This window comes from Rhincodon typus, chromosome 1, assembly GCF_021869965.1.
Source record: "Rhincodon typus isolate 14 chromosome 1, sRhiTyp1.1, whole genome shotgun sequence".
Classification (NCBI taxonomy): domain Eukaryota; kingdom Metazoa; phylum Chordata; class Chondrichthyes; order Orectolobiformes; family Rhincodontidae; genus Rhincodon; species Rhincodon typus.
Genome location: NC_063332.1, coordinates 7,040,523 through 7,061,090, shown reverse-complemented (window position 1 = coordinate 7,061,090; position 20,568 = coordinate 7,040,523). Strand labels below are relative to the sequence as shown.

Genomic DNA, 20,568 nt, shown 5'->3' with positions numbered 1-20,568 from the left:
CAGGTTGACCCAGGGTGGGCTTGTGGCCATTGGCAGGTTGACCCAGGGTGGACTTGTGGTGGTTGGCAGGTTGACCCAGGGTGGACTTATGGCCATTGGCAGGTTGACCCAGGGTGGACTTGTGGCCATTGGCAGGCTGACCCAGGGTGGACTCATGGCGGAGATGAGTTTGGTTTACTGCCAGCATCTGCATCCAGTGCAGATTCGTGGAGGTGGAGGCGATGGTGGAGGTGAGTTTGGGCCCAATATGAGACTGGTAGCAGCAGCTGGATCAGCAAGATGGCCCTGAAGTGGACTCATGGCGATGTTAGAAACGAGTTTGGGCCCAGTGTGGTACCCAGCAGCATCGGTGGTGCTTGCACTGGTGAGGTCCAGTGAGGACTCAGTGGCAAAGGTTTTGGTGGAGGCGAGATAGTGCCGAAGTGTGGTGACTTTCGGGGCGGAATGGTCAAGGGAACTTGTGCCTGGCCACCAGGGACAAGAAAGACCGTCAAATTGAACACTTTTTTTTATTTCTCTGCCTTTATATTCTATGTTTTGGCTTATTTTTCTATGTTTCGAGGTGACGTCACTTTACAACACTTCACTGGATTTTGTAACAAAATACAAGTGACAATAAATAAATCAAATCAAATCAAATCAAAAATGGAACAAGATCCAGGACTGATACCAGGTCAATTGTGCAATAGCTAATCTCTAATGGATAGCAGTGGAGCTTCCTTTAGATTAGGAATGGCAGAATTCAACAGAATTCATGACTCTACTGCGGAATACATACACCTGGATTTTGGTTTGGATATGTGGTGGTGCCTCCTACAGTCAAATACCTGAGATTTGAATTTCCTTGGTTCACCTAGGAATGAATGCTTGAGTATGACTCCCAGAAAATTCTGTCAGCTTCATACTTGTATTCTATCATGAGTTAATGCATTCAGGATTGGAGAAAAGGCATCAAGTAAGAAATCCTTACATCACAAAAAAGTCATGAATGAGGTGGAGGTGCTGATGTTGGACTGGGGTGAACAAAGTCAGAAGTCACATGACACCAGGTTATAGGCCAACAGGTTTATTTAAAATCACAAGCTCTCGGAGTGTAGCCCCTTTATCAGGTGAAGGGGCAACACTCCCAAAGCTTGTGATTTCATATAAACCTGTTGGACTATAACCTGGTGTTGTGTGATTTCTGACCTTATAGAAGAAAGTGACATTGACATCATTGACTTCATGAAAATAGCTGTCTTGGATGTTACTCCAGTATTGTCCTGCCATTATGAAGTTAAGAACCAGGTCTAGCAAAAATGAGGTGACCGTTGTATATAAATAGTATTTTATATTTTATCCAGTGTTTCAAAATATAGTTACAAGTTATGAAACCCATTAACTGTACCATTGTGAAAGGAGTTACCATGTTTGAGGAACTCTTACCCACTGACCGTTATTCAGACTGTCTTGTCTAGCATTGCGTCAGGAAGTTTAAAAGTTCAAATCCTCATTGAAGGCATGTGGACATCTTTGGCAACGCCAGCATTTATTACCCGTCCCTTATTATCTTTGAGATGACGATGAAGTAAGTCTTTGAACTGCGACAGTGGATGTAGGTACCCCCACAGTGCTGTCAGGGGAGAGTTTAAGAATATTGATCCAGTGACAGTGAAGGAACAGCAATATATTTCCAAGTTCGGGTGGTGGTTGACTTTGAAGGGAACTTGAAAATAAGCGGCGGTGTCCCCATTTTTATTTATTTTTTCCTTTATTCATTCACGGGATGAAGGCGTCACTGGCTAGGCAGCATTTATTGCCCATCCCTAATTGCCAAGAGGGCAGTTAAGAGCCAACCACATAGTGGTGGATCTGGAGTCACATGTAGGCCAGATCAGGTAAGGATGGCAGTTTCCTTCCCAAAAGGACATTAGTGATCCAGATGGGTTTTTCCCCAACAATCGACAATGGATTCACAGTCGTCATTAGATTCTTAATTCCAGATATTTATTGAATTCAAATTCCCCCATGTGTCATGGCAGGATTCAAACCCAGGTCCCCAGAACATGATCTGAGTCTCTGGATTAACAGTCCAGCGATAATACCACTAGGCCATCACCTCCCCATGTGCGCGTTGCCCTTGCTCTTCGAGTTGGTAGGAACACTAGAGTGTAGTACTGACGAAACACCGCACTTCTGACAGGGTCCGTCTTTTAGATGAGATATTAAATCAAATCACATTTAAAAAATCCTATACCATCTTTGATGAAGGAGAGCTTTTACTGTATATAATATGTTCTTAAAATTGTATTTCACATTAAGACATTCTTGTGCATACTTCTGTCAACTGACTTGAGGTAAGTTGAAGCATTACTTTCTGGTGTACCCATTTCTTGGTTTACTGATATCGTATTTTCATTGCATCTGATAAGAACAGACAGGCTGGAGAGTCTCCATTGTGTCAAAGCAACTCTGGTCTAAAATAGCAAGAGAATAGCTCTTTGAGTTTGTTTGATCTCATTGCTCCACAATAAAGGTCACAAAACCTTAAGACCTAGGAGCAGAAGTACGCCAGTCAGCTCACCACATTTGCTCCATCATTCATGGCTGGTTTGATAATCCTCAAATCCACTCTGCTGCCTCGATTCCCTTAGTCTGTCTCAGCCTTGAATATACTTAAAGACCCAGCCAAGCTACCAAAGTCAGATTCAAATCCATGTCCCCACAACATTAACCTGAGGCTATGGGTTACCCACCCCAATGACATTGACACTATAGTAACACCTCACCATATCACTCATAGTACTGCAATTTTTCTAGGCACATTTCAAACGAGGTGGGAAGGAAAGGTTGACTTGAAGTCTAAAGATGGATGATGGGGTGACATGGTGGGTCAGTGCTTAGAATTGCTGCCTCACAGTGCCTGAGACCCATGTTCGTTTCCAGCCTTGAGTGACTCTGTGGAGTTTGCACATTCTCCCTATGTCTGTGTGGGTTTCCACTGGGTGCTGTAGTTTCGTCCCACAGTCCAAAGATGTGCAGGTTAGGTGGATTGATAATGGTAAACTGTCTCCAGTGATTTGGGATATTCAGGCTAGGTGGATTAGCCATGGTAAATGTGGGGTTAGGTGGATAGCGCAAGGGTGTGTCTGTCTCTGTGTGGGATGCCCTTCACAGGATTGGTGCAGTCTTGATGGGCTAAATGGCCGTTCTCTGCACTGTAGAAATTCTGTCCTGTGATCTAGACATGTTAAACAAGTGGGCAGCAATTTAGCAGGATGCAATATAATGTGGCAAAATGTGAGGTTATGTACTTTGACAGGAAGAAGAGGAGCTAAATATTATTTAAGACTGCAGAAAGCTGCAGAGCAGTGGGATTTGTTGTCCCCTTGTGTGAATCACAAAGACTAGCATCAAGTTCAGCAAGTAGTAGGGAAGGCAAATGAGCTGTTGCAGGAAATGGAGTATAAAAATGGGGAGGTCTTGCCTGAAATACAATGCAAAGTTTTGGTCATCTTATCTAAGGCAAGGTATACTGGGATTGGAGACAGTTTAGAGAATGTTCAGTAGGTTGTTTCTGGGGATAGAGAAATAGCCTTATGATGAGAGATGAATAGTTTGAGCTTGGAGTTTCGAAGAATAACGGATGACCTTATTGAAACATGCAAGATTCTAGGGAGTATGACCTGACTAGGTTGGGATTGTTTTCACTGGAGTTCAGACGTATGAGGGGAGGGGGATCTCATAGAGATGTATAAAATTCTAACAGGACTGGACAGGGTAGATGCAGGGAGGATGTTCCTGATGGTGGGTGTGTCCAGAACCAGGGGTCACAGTCTGAGGATTTGGGGTAAACGATTTAGGACGGAGATCAGGAGACATTTCTTCACCCAAAGAGTGGTGAGCCTGTGGAACTCATTACCACAGGAAGTAGTTGATGCCATAACATCAAATATATTCAAGAAGTGACTAGATATAGCACTTGGAATGAATGGAATCAAAGGTTATGGGAGAAAGCAGGATTAGGCTATTGAATTGGACGAATAGCCATGATCGTGAAGAATGGCGGAGCAGGTTTGAAGGGCTGAATGGCCTCCTCCTGCTCCTATCCTACTATGTTTCTATGTAAAATACTGCAGATGCTGGATGAAATAACTCTGCAGAGGCTGGTATCCCATTACCAAGTCACTGTTTATTTAGACATGAACAGTCCTTGACTATAGTACTGCATTATACTGATTCAGACACCAGAGTGTCAGTATCTCTGACACTCAGCCTTTTTATGTCAGCCAGGGCTCCCTGATTGGGTCTTGCAGATTTGCAGAATTAAAGTGACTGGAATAACATGATAGGTACAAGAGTCACATGCCGAGGGTCTAACCAAAGTAACAAATAATCCAAAACTGTACAAACTAATTAAGGTTTAAGGATCATAACAAATTATCTAGGTGATGGTGACAAATTTGGTGGATTACTTATGACTTTGGTGACTCCCTCAGCATGCGACTAGTTTGTATAGTTTTGGATTACTTGTTACTTTGGTCAGTACCTCGGCATGTGACCTATCGTGTTATTCCAGTCATTTGGTTTGTCTCTAGCACCACTTTATTTTTAATTTTTTGTAGTTATCTCTCTGCCTCATTTAATTGGATTATAGGTCATCCCTTCACTTGTTATTCAGCTGTTGACACCTTCCTTACACCATCTAACACTTTGGATCACCTGCAGGGAGTTATTATTCGGCACTCCACTCACACCATTTGTATGGTCTTTTAATCCCTCTGCTCTTGATCTCTCTCTTGCCCATAAATTCTGTGTCTATGTGCTTCTGTCTGACTTCACCTCACAAAGGGGCTACGCTCCAAAGGCTTGTGATTTCAGATAAACCTGTTGGACTACAACCTGGTGTTGTGTAACTTCTGACTCTGTTGGAGATGGTCATTTCCTGGCACATGTTTGACACGAATGTTAGCCCAAGCATTTGCACGTAAACTGTTTCAGTACCTGAGGAGTTGCAAATGGTGGTGAACACCAGCAAACGTCTCCATTTCTGACCTCATGATAGAGGGAAGGTCATTGATGAAGCATGTGAAGATAGTACCCTGAGGAACACTTTCAGAAGTGTCCTGAAACTGACGTGACTGACCTCCAACAACTGCAACCGTCTTCCTATGGGTCAGGTATGACTGCAATCAGCAAGGAATTTTTCCTCTGATACCCACTGAGTTCCAATTTTGTTCTTGCTTCTTGGTGTCACACTCAGGCAAGTGTAGCCTTGATGTCAAGGACAGTAACCTTCATCACCGTATCTCCTCGATCACCATCCTTCTCACCTTCCACTCACTGTCCCTCTTGTCAACTTTCTCACTGTCTTCCTCCCAGGCCTCGAGCTGTCGCTGCCTCACTTATCTCCTCACTTGCTGTACCCCTTCCTGAGTCAGACCACAAGCTGGACAGCAAGGGAAGCAGTGAGTGGGGTGGAGAATGGGATGGTGAGTGGCAGACAGCAGGCAGCAAAGAATAGGGGTGCCAGTGGGAGGCAGCGAGCGAGACAGTGAACTGGAGGCAGCAGATGCACAGAGATGATTGCAGCAGCAACAACTTCCTTTCTTTGTGCAATGGCAGGAGGTGGTGCTTTAAAATTGAAGCATTACTAGGTCAAGAGCATTAAGCGTGAGGTGATGAGAGAATGGGACTAGTTGTGTGTCTGAATACAGTAGTAGAATTTTTGGATGAAATAAAGTATCAAATAAACTTTCAGCAACCAATGTGCTGAGGCCCGGATGGATATGGTTTATATTGTGATGGTTGGAATTTGGTGTTTTAGCTTGGTGAGCTTGGAACAAAAGAATTGTAAAAACTGTGTCTTTTCATTTAGCTGTATTTTTAATTGAGGTCTTAAATGGGAAAAGAACTGTTTTAAAACCATTCAGTGATAATAAGAACTGCCAATGCTGGAGTCTGAGATAACACAGTGCGGAGCTGGAGGAACACAGCAGGCCAAGCAGCATCAGAGGAGCAGGAAAGCTGACGTTTCTGGTCGGGACCCTTCTTCAGAAATTCAAGACGTCAGCTTTCCTGTTCCTCTGATGCTGCCTGGCCTGCTATGTTCCTCCAGCTCCACAATGTGTTGTCTCTGTTTTAAAAGGATGTTGAGGCTGTACAGGACATTGGTGAGGCCTCTTCTGGAATACAGTGTCGAGTTCTGGTCGCCCAGTTACAGGAAGGATATTATCAAGCTGGAGAGGGTTCAGAAGAGATTTACCAGGATGTTGCCTGGTATGGAAGGTTGAGTTATAAAGAAAAGCTGGATAGACTGGGACTATTTTCACTGGAGGTTGAGAGGAAGTTAGTAAAATGATGACAGATATAGATAGAGTTAATGGTACTTGTCTTTTCGCAAGGGTGGGGGATTTCAAGACTGGGGGGCACATTTTTAAGGCGAGAGGAGAGAGATTTAAAGAAGACATGAGAGGCAAATTCTTTTTACACAGGAGGTGGTTTGCATGTGGAATGAGCTTCCTGAGCAAGTCATGGATGCAGCTACAATTACAACTTTTAAAAGACATTTGGATAAGTACATGAATAGGCAAAGGTTTGGAGGGATATGGGCCAGGAGCAGGCAGGTGGGACTCGTTTAGTTTGGGATAATGTTCGACATGTACTGGTTGGACCAAAGGGTCAGTTTCCATGCTGTATGACTCTATGATTGCTGTATGTCTTTCCTCCAGCAGTTATTGTAAGCTGTGACTTTTAATTAATAAATTGGAGACTTTTTTATAAGCTAACATGTACCTCTTGCAAACCAGTGGAAGCATCCGGAAAATGAAGACCAAGAAGCATTGTTCAGCACAAGAACCATCTCAGTAGATCCTATGAACAGAGACTACAGAATTGCTTTCCCAAATTTCCCTCCGTAGATAACACCATTTTTTCTCCCCTGAATGTGTATGAGAAGGAGTTTATAAGAGAAATGAAGTTTTATTTAGTAGTTGTGTACCAATGGTTCATAATTGTTTACCAGTGATTAGACTGTAACAACAGATAATTTTTTTTCATTAATGGGATTTGGGTGTATCTGTTAGGCTGCATTTATTGCCCATCGCTAATTGCCCAGAGAGCAGTTAAGAGACAACCACATTGCTGTGGGTCTGGAGTCACATGAAGGCCAGACCAGGCAGTTCCCTTCCCTAAAGGACATTGGTGAACCAGATGGGTTTTACCGATCATAGTAAACAATTTCATGGTCATAGTCATAGACTCTTAATTCCAGAATTTTATTGCATTCAAATTCCACCATCTGCCATAGTGGGATTTGAACCTGGTCCCCAGTTCATTACCTGGGTTTCTGGGTTAATAGTATAGTGATACTACTAGGCCATTGCCTCCCCCTATAAATAGTAATTCTTGTTAAAAGTACAGAAACTTTGTTCATGCTGTCTATCAACTTGGCACTAAGAAGATGGGTTAATTTGGAAATTTTGCATACTTTTAAAACCCTTAATTTTTGTGATGAGAATAGTGGGGCTTGATTTCCTGCATGCTATTTCAGTGATTGTTTAAGACAAAGAAATCCAGTAGTCTGCACATTTTGGAAGTGAGGAAAGGTGTGTAGTAACTTCAGGAGAGGAGGGACAAACTTGCTTCAGGCAAGGGTGGAAGCTGGTTTCATTATTATTAAAATATTGCTTTCCGTTGTGAAGCATCACCTTCTGGACTTGTGGAAATTCATGAGACATTCTGCTTCACTATCTACGTACACTCAGTAAATGTTGAAGAGGTATGTGGTTCTTTACACTGTCAGTTCATGATCAAACTTCATCTCTCTCCTCAGACCCAGAGTTTGTGGGATCAACATTCATCAGAGCGGATTATGGTACCAGTGATGATGACAAACTCTACTTCTTCTTCAGCGAGACTGCCCGGGAATTTGAGTACTACAAGGTGGTACGCGTTCCTAGAGTGGCCCGTGTTTGCAAGGTATGCACTCCCTGCCCCTCCATCCCCAAAAGGGATATGTGAGAAAAGGACAAGATCGATAATGCTTCTAGACTAATATCAGGTCTTACCGTTCCTCCAATATCACTGGAGAAAATGTGCTGCGGAATCTAATGGAGGCGTGGTTAGTAAGTGACACCAAAATTAGTGGTACCGTCAACAGTGAAGAAGGTTATCCTAAGATTACAAAGGGATCTTGATCAATTGGGTCAATGGGCTGAGGAGTGGCGGGTGGCGTTTAATTTGGATAAATTCAAATGAGTTGCATTTTGGTAAAACAAACAACGGCAAGACACATACTATTAAGGATAGGGCCCTGGGGTGGTGGTGTAGAACAGAGAGACCTAGGGATTCAGGTACATAATTCTTTGAAAATTGCCTCTCATGTAGACAGGATGGTTAAGAAGGCATTTAGCACGCTTGCCTTCATTGCTCAGACCTTTTGAGTATAGGAGTTGGGACGTCAGTTGAGATTGTACAGGACGTTGGTGAAGCCTCTTCTGGAGTACTGTGTGTAGGGCAAGTAGAACAGTTCTGGTTGCCCTGCTATATGAAGGATCTTATTAAAATGGAGAGGGTTCAGAAAGGAGATACCAGAATGTTGCCGGAAATGGAGGATTTGCATTTTAAAGATAGGCTGGGACTTTTTTCACTATAGCGTAGGAGGTTGAGGGGTGACCTTATAGAGGTTTATAAAATCATGAGAGGCATAGTTAAGGTGAATAGCAAAGGTCTTTTGCCTAGGGTGGGGGAGTTCAAAACTAGAGGGCATATTCTTAAGGTGAGAGGAGAAAGACTTCAAAAAGACATAAGGGCCACCTTTCTAACACACAAAATGGTTCATATGTGGAATGAACTAGCAGAGGAAGTGGTGGATGCAGGTTCAGTTACAACATTTAAAAGATTTTTGGCTAAGTACATTAATACGGTTAGGGTCAGGGACAGGGTCAGCATCAAGGTTAGGGTTTGGAGGGATATGGCCCAAACACAGGCAAGTGGGACGAGTTTGTTTTGGGAACATGGTCTGTGGGGACTAGTTGGACTGAAGGGTTAGTTTCCATGCTGTATGACTCTATGATTCAATAATATCTATAATCTAGGGATTTATGAGCTTTCATTTCCATTCGCTGTTCACTGATGATACCATTGTTGTAGGACGGACCTCAAACAATAATGAGACAGAATGCAGGATAGAGATGGAATGCTTTGTGGCATGGTGTAAAGATAACACTCTCTCCCTCAATGTCAGCAAAACTAAAGAGCTGACCATTGACTTCAGGAAGCAAGGAGGAGGGCACGTCCCTGTCTACATCAGTGGAGCTGGGGTGGAGATGGTTGAGAGCGTCAGGTTCCTAGGAGTGACGATCACCAACCATCTGTCCTGGACCATCCACATTAACATGACCGTCAAGAAGGCACAACATTGCCTCTATTTCCACAGGAGGCTAAGGAAATTCAGCATGTCCACAATGACTTTTACCCATTTCTATAGGTGCACAGAGCCCAGTCCATCATGGAAGCCAACCTTCCATCCATTGACTCCATCTATACTTCTCGCTGCCTCGGAAAGGCAGCAAACGTCATTAAAGACCCCTCCCGTCCTGGTTATAATCTCTTCCAACCTCTTCCATCAGGCAGAAGATAGAACAGCTTAAACACACTTTTAGAATGACAAAATTAAAGTAATTGTTAAATTGCTGTGCAATCTCTTGGTGCTCCTTTAATGAATTGCTCGAATGCTCTGTTTTGCTACTATCTGTAGCTACTTTAAATGACCCCGCTTGGATGTAATATATCCATAATTTCTTTTGTTGGCGTGTTTGGGCCTTTTTTCCTGCTGTATTTTAGCTTGAGAAAGGAACTGTCGCAATGCATACAATAATACTTTAAATATTAGCCATTGCCTATCTACTATCATGCCTTTAAATGAAGTTACCCAATTATCACTGGCAGATTTCCTTCCTTGAGAGATATTGGTGAACCAGAAGTAACCAAAAAAAATCTTCTGATCATCTTTAGACTTTAATTCCAGATTTCTTTTGAATTCAAAACCCACCATCTGCTGTAATGGGATTTAAGACTGAGCATTAATGGGTCATTGGATTATAATTAGAATTAGGTTTATTCCCACGTGTTTTCAAATTACAAAAACGTACAATGTCACCAACACACAGAGCCATCTTAGGTACAAAGTACGAAGGTACAAGTCTTAGGTACAATAAAAATAGAGAAGATAAAGACAAGAAGCTACACTACATTACAGATATACATAGTATAAATTAGGAAAATAAGAAATAAAGCTAAAAAGATAGACATTACAGTCTTTCTATAAGGACTTCCACTGGTTCCCAACCAGTAGCCATCTTCGCTCTGGGCTCACTTCGCTCCCTCCTGGCCTGGTGCCTGTCCCCACTCTGCTGTGGCCCAATGGCTGGCCCCAATTCGCTCCCGGCCCATCAGCCGCCATCCGATTACTAGTCCAATGACAGTACCACTATGCCATCGCCAGCCAACCAGCCCCAAATTGCCCTCTCCAAAGAAAGAAACAAAGGCCACTGTTGCCACATACAGGAGGATAGGTTTTTGTGAAGCGAGGTGCAGAATCTTACAACAGGTACATGGTTTTCATCTGAAAATCAGTAGTACTGACTTCTGAGTGAACCTGTTGCATAACTCATGCGAGGCTGTAGGCTTGGAGCAAAACCACGCTGAACATACCCTACAACTAAGATAAATGGAACTGGAAATAATATGAAATATGTGTGGGATATGGTTGGATTGACAGTGAAAGTGGAACCTGAAGTGAAAGAAAGGGTAAGGTAAAGCCACTAATATTTGTTTGGGGATTTTAGCACCAGCATATGTACCACTAATTTCAGTCACTGACAAAAGAAAGAGTCTTCTCCATGTAACTTACTCTACAATTCTGAGGCATTGCAAAAAAGTCACCGAGTGATTTTCATTTCTATTCACCTGCCCCTATATTCAGTTTTAAGGAGTAAACGCAAAGGTTTCCAATAGCATGTATTTGACAGTCTTTTTCTGCAACGATGAATTTCACTTACACAGTTAACTATTAGGTGTTGCCTGGTGTGGCTCAGGAGCCCCACTCTGGTTTACCAGTCTCTGTCACATTTGTTACAGGTGACAACAGTGCACGGTGAGTTTTCTCTCACCCCTCTTCTTGCCTAGTGAGTTTTTCATTTCTCTTTGTCTGTGGTTTGAGGAGCTTCAGCTCAGAGTCAGACGAAAACTGAGCTGGGCTATCTGAATGCAAACCATTGTGTTGATGGTAACTGCTTCTGTTCCTGCAGGCGGTTTAGTCAGGAGACTTCTTAAATCTGTTGGTACATGTTTTCAAACTTCCGTACCTTCTGCCCAATGGAAGAGGGTGGAAGAGCGTATAATGGGGCGGGAGGGGTCTTTCATTATGTTGGCTGCCTTCCCAAGGCAGCAGGAAGTATAGATGGAGTCTGTGAATGGAAGGCTGGTTTATGGGATGGACTGGGCTGCGTTCATAACTCTCTGTAGTTTCTTGCGGTCTTGGACAGAGCAGTTGCCATACCGAGCTGTGATGCATTCAGATATGAGGTGCTTTCTATCACCCACCAAAAAAATTGGTGCGAGTCATTGTGGACATCCTTTATTCCTTCATGGGACAAGGGCGTCGCTGGCTAGGTAGCATTTATTGTTCATTCCTAATTGCCCAGTTAAGAGTCAACCACATTGCTGTGGGTCTGGAGTCACATCTAGGCCAGACCAGGTAAGGATGGCAGTTTCCTTCCCCAAAGGACATTAGCGAACCAGACGTGTTTTTTTTTTCTGACAATTGACAATGGATTCACGGTCATTGTTAGATTCTTAATTCCAAATATTTTATTGAATTCAAATTCCACCATCTGCCATGGCAAGATTCGAACCCGGGTCCCCAGAACGTTATCTGGGTCTCTGGATTAACAGTCAAGCAGTAATATCGCAGTAGGAAATTTAATAATGTTAAAGGCTGTCAAGTTAACAGAGCCTGATAATCCAGAGCACTAAAGGAAATAGCCCTGGTAGTATTGGATACATTGGTGGTTTGGAGAGAAAGCAGGAATATAGTATTAAGTTAGAGTATCAGTGATGAATGGTGGATCAGGCTTGAAGGGCTGAATGGCCTACTCCTGTTTGTAGTTTCTGTATTTCTCTTTCTATATGTAATAACATGCCTGGTGTGCTATCCTTGTATTGCAAAGCATCTTAATAGGTATTCCTCTACTCAGGGAGACATCGGTGGTCAAAAAACACTCCAGAAAAGATGGACCTCCTTTCTCAAAGCCCGTTTGGTGTGTTCTGATGAAAACAATGAGATGTTTTTTGATAAGATTCATGATGTTTTTACTCTTCAGTCTGACAAGAGTGACACAAAATCCACTGTCTTCTATGGAGTCTTTTCCACAAGGTGGTAAGTGAGCTATTTTGGATAGAACAGTACACTTCTGTTTTCCATATTTAATTTGCAGATGGTTTACTCCTTTAGCTGTACCAATTTTCTGCTGTCACAAAGGTACTGGCCTCTGCTGCCATACGAATATATAGGTAGTTCACTGTGAATCTAAATAGTGAATTCGGTGGACAGTCCTACCTTGGATGAACATAGAACATAGAACAGCACAGCACAGTACAGGCCGGCCCACGATGTTCTGCCGAACTTTTACCCTAAACCTAAGGTCTATCTAACCTCCACCCCTACCTTATACTATCTTCCATATGCCTATCTAATAGCCGCTTAAATGTCCCTAATGAGGCCGACTCCACTACGCTCTCCGGCAATGCTTTCCACGCCCCGACCACTCTCTGAGTAAAGAACCTACCTCTGACGTCTCCCCTATATCTACCTCCACTCACTTTAAAAGTATGCCCCCTCGTAATAGCTACCTCCACCCTAGGAAAAAGTCTCTGGCTGTCTATTCTATCTATACCTCTGATCATTTTGTACACCTCTATCAAGTCACCTCTCATCCTTTGTTGTTCTAAAGAGAAAAGCCCTAGCTCTCTCAACCTTTCCTTGTAAGACCTTCCCTCCATTCCAGGCAACATCCTGGTAAATCTCCTATGCACCTTTTCCAACGCTTCCACATCTTTCCTGTAATGAGGCGACCAGAACTGGACACAAGGCTTTTGTATAGCTGGAGCATAACTTCACGGCTCTTGAACTCAATCCCTCTATTAATGAAAGCTAACACACCATACACCTTCTTAACAACTCTATCCACCTGGGTGGCAGCTTTCAGGGAACTGTGGACATGAACCCCACGATCCCTCCGCTCCTCCACACTGCCAAGAATCTTTCCGTTAATCCTGTATTCTGCTATCAAGTGTGTCCTTCCAAAATGAATCACCTCACACTTTTCAGGGTTAACCTCCATCTGCCACTTCTCAGACCAGCTGTGCCTCCTATCAATGTCCCTTTGTAATCGAGAACAGTCCTCCGCCCTGTCCACAACACGACCCACCTTCGTATCGTCCGTGAACTTGCTAATCCACCTTTCCACTCCTTCATCCAAATCATTTACAAAAGTCACAAATAGTTGAGGACCCAGAACAGATCCTTGTGGTACACCACTCCTAACTGACCACCATGTTGAATATTTTCCGTCCACTACCACCCTTTGTCTTCTAAGGGTCAGCCAATTCTGAATCCAATCTGCCACATTTCCCCCTATCCCATGCCTCCTTATCTTCTGCACGAACCTACCATGGGGAACCTTATCAAACGCCTTACTTAAATCCATGTATACCACATCCACTGCTCTACCTTCATCCAAATGTTTAGTCACCTCTTCAAAGAATGAAATAAGGTTTGTGAGGCATGATCTACCCCTCACAAATCCATGCTGACTATCACGAATCAAACTGTGCCTTTCCAAGTGATCATAAATCCTATCTGTCAGAGCCCCTTCCAATAATTTGCCCACCACTGACGTAAGACTAACTGGCCTGTAATTTCTGGGGTTATCCCTATTCCCTTTTTTGAACAAGGGAATGATGTTTGCCTCTCTCCAATCAGCCGGCACTATATCCATGGACAGTGAGAACAAAAAGATCATCGCCAAAGGCCCTGCAATCTCTTCCCTCACTTCCCATAGAACCCTTGGATAAATCCCATTAGGCCCGGGGGACTTATCTATCTTCAACTTCCTCAAAATTCCTAGTACATCTTCCTTACTAACATCGACCTCCTCTCGCCTACCAGCCTGTTTTACACTGTCCTCCTCTACAACTAGGTCTCTCTCAGTTGTGAATACTGAAGAAAAGTATTCGTTAAGGACCTCTCCTATCTCTTTAGGCTCCGTGCACAAATTCCCTTTACAATCCTTGATCGGCCCTACCCTTTCTCTGGTCATTCTCTTATTCCTCACGTATGTGTAAAAAGCCTTGGAGTTTTCCTTGATCCTATCTGCCAAGGTTTTCTCATGCCCCCTTATAGCTCTCCTAAGCCCTTTCTTCAGCTCCTTCCTGGTTAACTTGTATCCCTCTAGAACCTTTTCTGATCCTCTTTTCCTAAACCTTTTATAAGCATCCTTCTTCCTCTTAACCAATCGTTTGACCTCTCTTGAGAACCAAGTCTCCCTCACTCGACTGCATCTTCCCTGCCTACTGGGGACAAACATATCGAGCACACATAGTATGCATTCCTTAAACAATCTCCACATTTCTATCATGCTCGTCCCTGACAGCATCTGTTCCCATTTTATGTTACCTAGTTCTTGCCTAACAGAATTGTAATTACCCTTCCCCCAATTATAAACCTTCCCCTGCTGTATGTACCAATCCTTTCCATGACTATTGTATAAGTAACAGAGTTATGATTGCTACCACCAAAATGCTCTCCTACCAACAGGTCTAACACTTGGCCTGGTTCATTGCCAAGCACCAAATCCAAAGTGGCCTCTCCTCGTGTTGGTCTATCTACATACTGTGTCAGGAATCCTTCCTGAACGCACTGGACAAAATCCGCTCCATCTAAACTATTCCAACTAAAAAGTTTCCAATGAATATTTGGAAAGTTGAAGTCACCCATGACTACAACCCTGTGACTTCTGCACCTTTCCAGTATCTGCCTCCCAATCTGCTCCTCTACTTCTCTGCAACTATTAGGGGGTCTGTAAAAAACCCCCAACAAAGTGACTGCTCCTTTCTTGTTCCGGACCTCAACCCAAACTGACTCTGTAGACATCGAATCATCAACACTAAGTTCACAACACCTCACCACATGCATTTCTTCAACTCAGTCCATCCCAAAGTGATCTCTTCTCTCTCCTTCAAAAGTATGAGATCAAATAAAGAGAAATTGGCTTGGATTTTCATGTTCAAGGAGAGAAGTGGGAAATTTTCTGACTTGGCACGCCTATTATGGGAAAACATGCTTCAGAAACCGTAATTTGCATTCAGCGCATTCGTCCCCATTTTTGTTTCAATATGAGACTCTCCAGCCCTCACTTCTCCCATCTGCCTCAGCCTGTCTACCTACTGCCAATTCATGTCTCACCTACCTTCGTGCACTTCACGCCAACCCATGCACTTCACCCATCCCGGATTTGGGTCATTTTTAATGATCCTCAAAATAAACCACTTTGTCTCTCCCAGTAGGTGAATTGTTGTCATCTGAAATGTACTGCCTGAAAGGATAGAAGCAAATGCTTTATTAACTTGCTACATGTTGGTCAGACGAGGTAAGGATGGCAGTTTGCTTCCTTAAAGGACGTAGTGAACCAGATGGGTTTTTCCTGGCAACCGACAATGTTTTCATAGTCATCATTAGACTCTTAATTTCCGGTTTTACCATGGTGGGTGTCATGATTGGGACTAGGTGGACCTTGTTAACCACGAGACTCTTGATTGGCCCAGGTTAACAACACCGATCAGGAAAGCCCTAGCTGACTAATATAACCAGGAGATGAGAATCTCCTCAGTTGAAGACTGACCCTGAGCTGGCTGACCACAGCCAGTGTACTGCGCACAAGTAAATAAAGGGTGACTTTGGTGATGGGATACAGGCCTCTGTGCAGTTATTTCAGTGGCGACGGGAGAAAACAGAACATGCCTGAAGAACATTCGCTTACAACAGTCATCTTGGAGTTGGGGTAAGCATTTCTGGTGTCATGTCTTTATTTGGGAAGCTTGACTCATTTGACCCTGCTGTCGAAGACTGGGCCCAGTATTTGGAAAGAATGTGATACTTTTTTCTGGGCAAATGACATTGGAACAGATGGTAAAAGTAACGAGTAATTCTCCTGACTGCATGCGGACCCACAGCATTTTCGGTTACAAGGGGCTTAACTTTCCCAGAGGCACCACATACTGAAACCTTCCAAGAGTTGACAGCATTGGTTAAGGAATATTACGACCCCAAACCTCCTCTAATCCTGAGACACTATCGGTTTTATTCAGCTGTTAGAGAACCAAGAGAATATGTATCAGGATTTTTAATGAGGTTATGATGACTGGCAGAGGTAAGTAATTTTGGATTAACCTTGAATGAGATGCTAAGAGACCGTTTGGTATGTGGGTTTAATGATGTAACCATGCAGAAGCACCTACTAGCTGAAGCCCAACTGAACTTCAAACAGGCAGTGCAGCTGGCTTCATCATTGGAAAATGCAGCTAGTGGAGCATGGGCATCCCAATGGAAGTGGGCTCCCTCACCTGCCCAACTGAGCTTGGGGAACACCACGTGAGTGTAGGCAATTGCAGAGCCTCACGCAGGGCATGTCCTGAGCCGAGGGACCCCAGGCCAACCCACAGCAGAACCCCTCAACAAAGCCGAGCCCTGGCCAAGTGGCTACAAAGTTCTTTAGGACACAAAAAGAAACTGAAACAACTGGTGTTAATTGGAGAAGCAGAAGGGTCATCGCAACCCGGATTGAAACCTTTTTGCACCCGGCAAGACCAGATCACAGTCGGGGATGGCATATTACTGTGGGGAGCAAGGGTGATTGTCCCGAGTAAAGTTCGCTGCCAGATACTGGCCAAACTCCACCAGGGTCATCCAGAGGTTTCCAAGATGAATATGTTGGCAAGAAGCTATGTTTGGTAGCCAGGGTTGGATGCAGACAGAGCTTTGTTGGTGGGGCAATGCCCAGAGCACCAACAAGGACAAAAATTGCCACCAGCAGCACCCCCATATTTATGGGAATGGCTAGGTAAATCATGGACTTGGTTGCATGTCAACTGTGCTGGTCCTTTCATGGGCTCAATGTTCCTGGTCGTTGTTGATGCCCATTCAGAGTGGTTGGACGTGCTTAAAGTTTGTTGGGCAAATTCGGGATGATGATCAAGAAGCTGCGAGCATCGTTCACGATGCACGGACTCCCAGAAGTATTGGTCACGGACAATGGGACATCATTTACAGCAGGGAATTTGAACATTTCCAAAAGTCCAATGGCATTTGGCACAGAAGGACAGCTTAATACCATACATCATCCAACAGTCTAGCAGAAAGAGCAGTCCAAACGTCGAAGGCAGACTTAAAGAAGCAACCTACAGTGTCAATTGAGACCTAACTGTTCAGGTCCCTGTTCAATTTATAGGACCACCCCACACACAACAACAGGGATAGCTCCAGCAGAGTTGCTGGTGGGGGGGGAAGACTCCGCGCTAGGTTAAACCTGATATTCCCAGTTCTGGGGGGGCGCGGTGGAAATGGAGGAGAGTGAAACAACAGCAGGAACGCTGATGCTGGCCAAATGCCTCTCTAAGTGAGAGAGAGACAGTTTAATTCGTGGGATAGGGTTCGGTGTTGGAACCATGGAAATGGCCCTGTGTGGGTACCAGGTGAGGTGGACGTGAGGTCAGGTCCCGTGACTTAACAAAATTTGAGTCGGTAGTACAGTCCAGAACAAACACGTGGATTGCCTGAAAGCCGTGAGCTCACAGATGGGGCAGGAGCAAAACATACCCGGCCCCTCAGAACAGCCAGAAGGCCTGGCAGGAACCGCAACTACTGCCCCTCCGTCTGGTGTCGAGGAAGACTCCGAGTAAGACATGGATGCAGCCTCGATACCGTTACCACCAGAAGATGAGGAGGAGACTTTTCCGAGACCCTCTGGACCGAAGAGACGGGCCACAGGCTGAACGTTGCCTGTGTCTGAGTCAGAGGAACCAGACCTGGAGCGGAAGCCTCACAGCAAAAGCTACGAGCGAGAGACCGGGCCTACATCCCCCTGGATTTGGGGGGAGGTCGGGGTTGGGGGTGGGGTGTTCGGGGATGTAGTGATTGGAGCCAGGTTGACCTGGTTAACTGCAAGGTTCTTGATTGGCCCAGGTTAACAAGCCCAGGGAAAGCCCTGGCTGGGCAACCAGACAATTAGAATCTCCTCGGTTGAGGAATGACTCCGAGCTAGCTGTCCACTGTGCGCTAATAAATAAAGGGTGACTTGTGACAGGACACCGGCCTCTGTGCTGTTATTTCAGTGGGATTCAAACCTGGGTTCCCAACTCATTACCTGGGTGTCTGGATTAATAGTCTAGTGATAATACCACTGGGCCACACCTCCCCACTTTCAGAGAACTGGCACAGATTTGCTAGCTGAATTGCTTCTTCTTTTGCTGTAAGATCCTATTGACGGAGTCCAGACCAGCAACTTAAAATGCAAACTGTCAATCTAAGCGCAAAGTGCGTGCTAATTATTTGCTTCAAAGTAATGCTAAGACCTGACCAAAAATATCTAAAGTAAGTATAGAGAAACCTGCATGTCTGATTGCATCTGTGGAGAGAGAAAGACAGAGCTAATGTTTCAGTTTTGTTGGTGATCTTTTCTCAGAAATGGGAGTCCTCAGATGCAAGAGTTTTTAAACCACCCATGTGGTAATGGGCCAAGTTTTTAAAAAAAAAGATGCTTTTAGGCAAGTTGTGAATGTGAAAACAGAATCTTTCGCAGCTTCCACCAAAGTTATTGAACTTGATATTGAGTTAGAAAAGTAGTTAAGTGTGTATTTGAAGGTTGAGATCTTCTCCTTGGGATTATGTAGGAGGTCGAGGGGGAGAAAAAGGACAGCGTGTAATTGGAGCAAAGAATTAGGCAGCAGGCCAATTCTGATATGTTGTTGTTTCTGATTTTCCAGTTTCAACTCCTTTCGACACAATCTTTGTTCCTTTTCTTGTCCCTTTATGATCCCTTTTGCCTTCACTATCATCTTTACTCATCATTTAATCATTCTTGCCTCTTGCCTTATCAGAGACCTTCCTGGGTTTTCTTTCCTTCCTTCCTTCCTTTTCATACTAAAGTAACATACAGCAGATATTGAAATCTGAAATAAAGACAGAAATTGCTGGAAATTCTGAGCAGATTAGGCAGCATTCGGGAGAAAGAAATAGTCAGTGTTTTAGGTTGCAATCATTTGAGGTCAACAATCTGAAATATAAATCTGGTCCTCTTTTTACATTCCTGGCTTAAAAACCTGCTATATACCTGCACACTGTTTACTGATTTAAAGCAATCTGCAAAAGGTAGAAATGCAATAGAACAAAGAACAAAGAAAATTACATCACAGGAACAGGCCCTTCGGCCCTCCAAGCCTGCGCCGATCCAGATCCTCTATCTAAACCTGTCGCCTATATTGCAAGGATCTGTATCCCTCTGCTACCTGCTCATTCATGTATCTGTCTAGATATATCTTAAATGATGCTGTCGTGCCTGTCTCTACCACCTCCGCTGGCAAAGCGTTCCAGGCACCCACCACCCTCCGCGTAAAGAACTTTCCACGCACATCTCCCTTAAACTTTTCCCCTCTCACCTTGAAATTGTGACCCCTAGTAACTGAGTCCCCCACTCTGGGAAAAAGCTTCTTGCTATCCACCCTGTCTAAACCTCTCATGATTTTGTAGACCTCAATCAGGTCCCGCCTCAACCTCCGTCTTTCTAATGTAAATAATCCTAATCTACTCAACCTGTCTTCATAGCTAGCGCCCTCTATACCAGGCAACATCCTGATGAACCTCCTGTGCACCCTCTCCAAAGCATCCACATCCTTTTGGTGATGTGGCGACCAGAACTGTACTCAGTATTCCAAATGTGGTCGAAGCAAAGTCCTATACAACTGTAACATGACAAGAAGGTTATAGCAGGTGAGGACCTAGAAACTACCATTATCACTAAGGAGGCAGTGCTGGGCAAGCTAATGGGGCCAAAGGTAGACAAGTCTCCTGGCCCTGATGAAATGCATCCCAGGGTACTAAAAGAGGTGATGGGGGAAATAGCAAATGCACTAGTAATTATTTACCAAAATTCACTGGACCCTGGGGTGGTTCCCACAGATTGGAAAACAGCCAATGTGACGCCACTGTTTAAAAAAGGAAGTAGACAAAAAGCAGGTAACTATAGGCCAGTTAGCTTAACTTCGGTAGTGGGAAAAATGCTTGAATCTATCATTAAGGAAGAAATAGCAAGACATCTGGATATAAATTGTCCCATTGGGAACACCCAGCATTGGTTCATGAAGGGTAGGTCATGTTTAACTAATTTGGTGGAATTCTTTGAGGACATTACTTGCATGGTGGACAATGGGGAGCCTGTGGATGTGGTGTATCTGGATTTCCAGAAGGCATTT

The 20,568-nt window shown here is 44.0% G+C and overlaps 1 protein-coding gene across 1 annotated transcript in view; it reads left to right on the top strand.

Annotated features, from left to right (window-relative positions):
- The window catches only part of sema4f (sema domain, immunoglobulin domain (Ig), transmembrane domain (TM) and short cytoplasmic domain, (semaphorin) 4F), a 103,849-nt gene that overhangs the window by 42,702 nt on the left and 40,579 nt on the right, over window positions 1-20,568 (top strand). Inside the window, exons 6-7 of the mRNA XM_048603712.1 lie at window positions 7,814-7,959; window positions 12,240-12,421. Of these exons, the coding sequence (XP_048459669.1) occupies window positions 7,814-7,959; window positions 12,240-12,421 (328 nt within the window). The remainder of the gene's footprint in view (window positions 1-7,813; window positions 7,960-12,239; window positions 12,422-20,568) is intronic.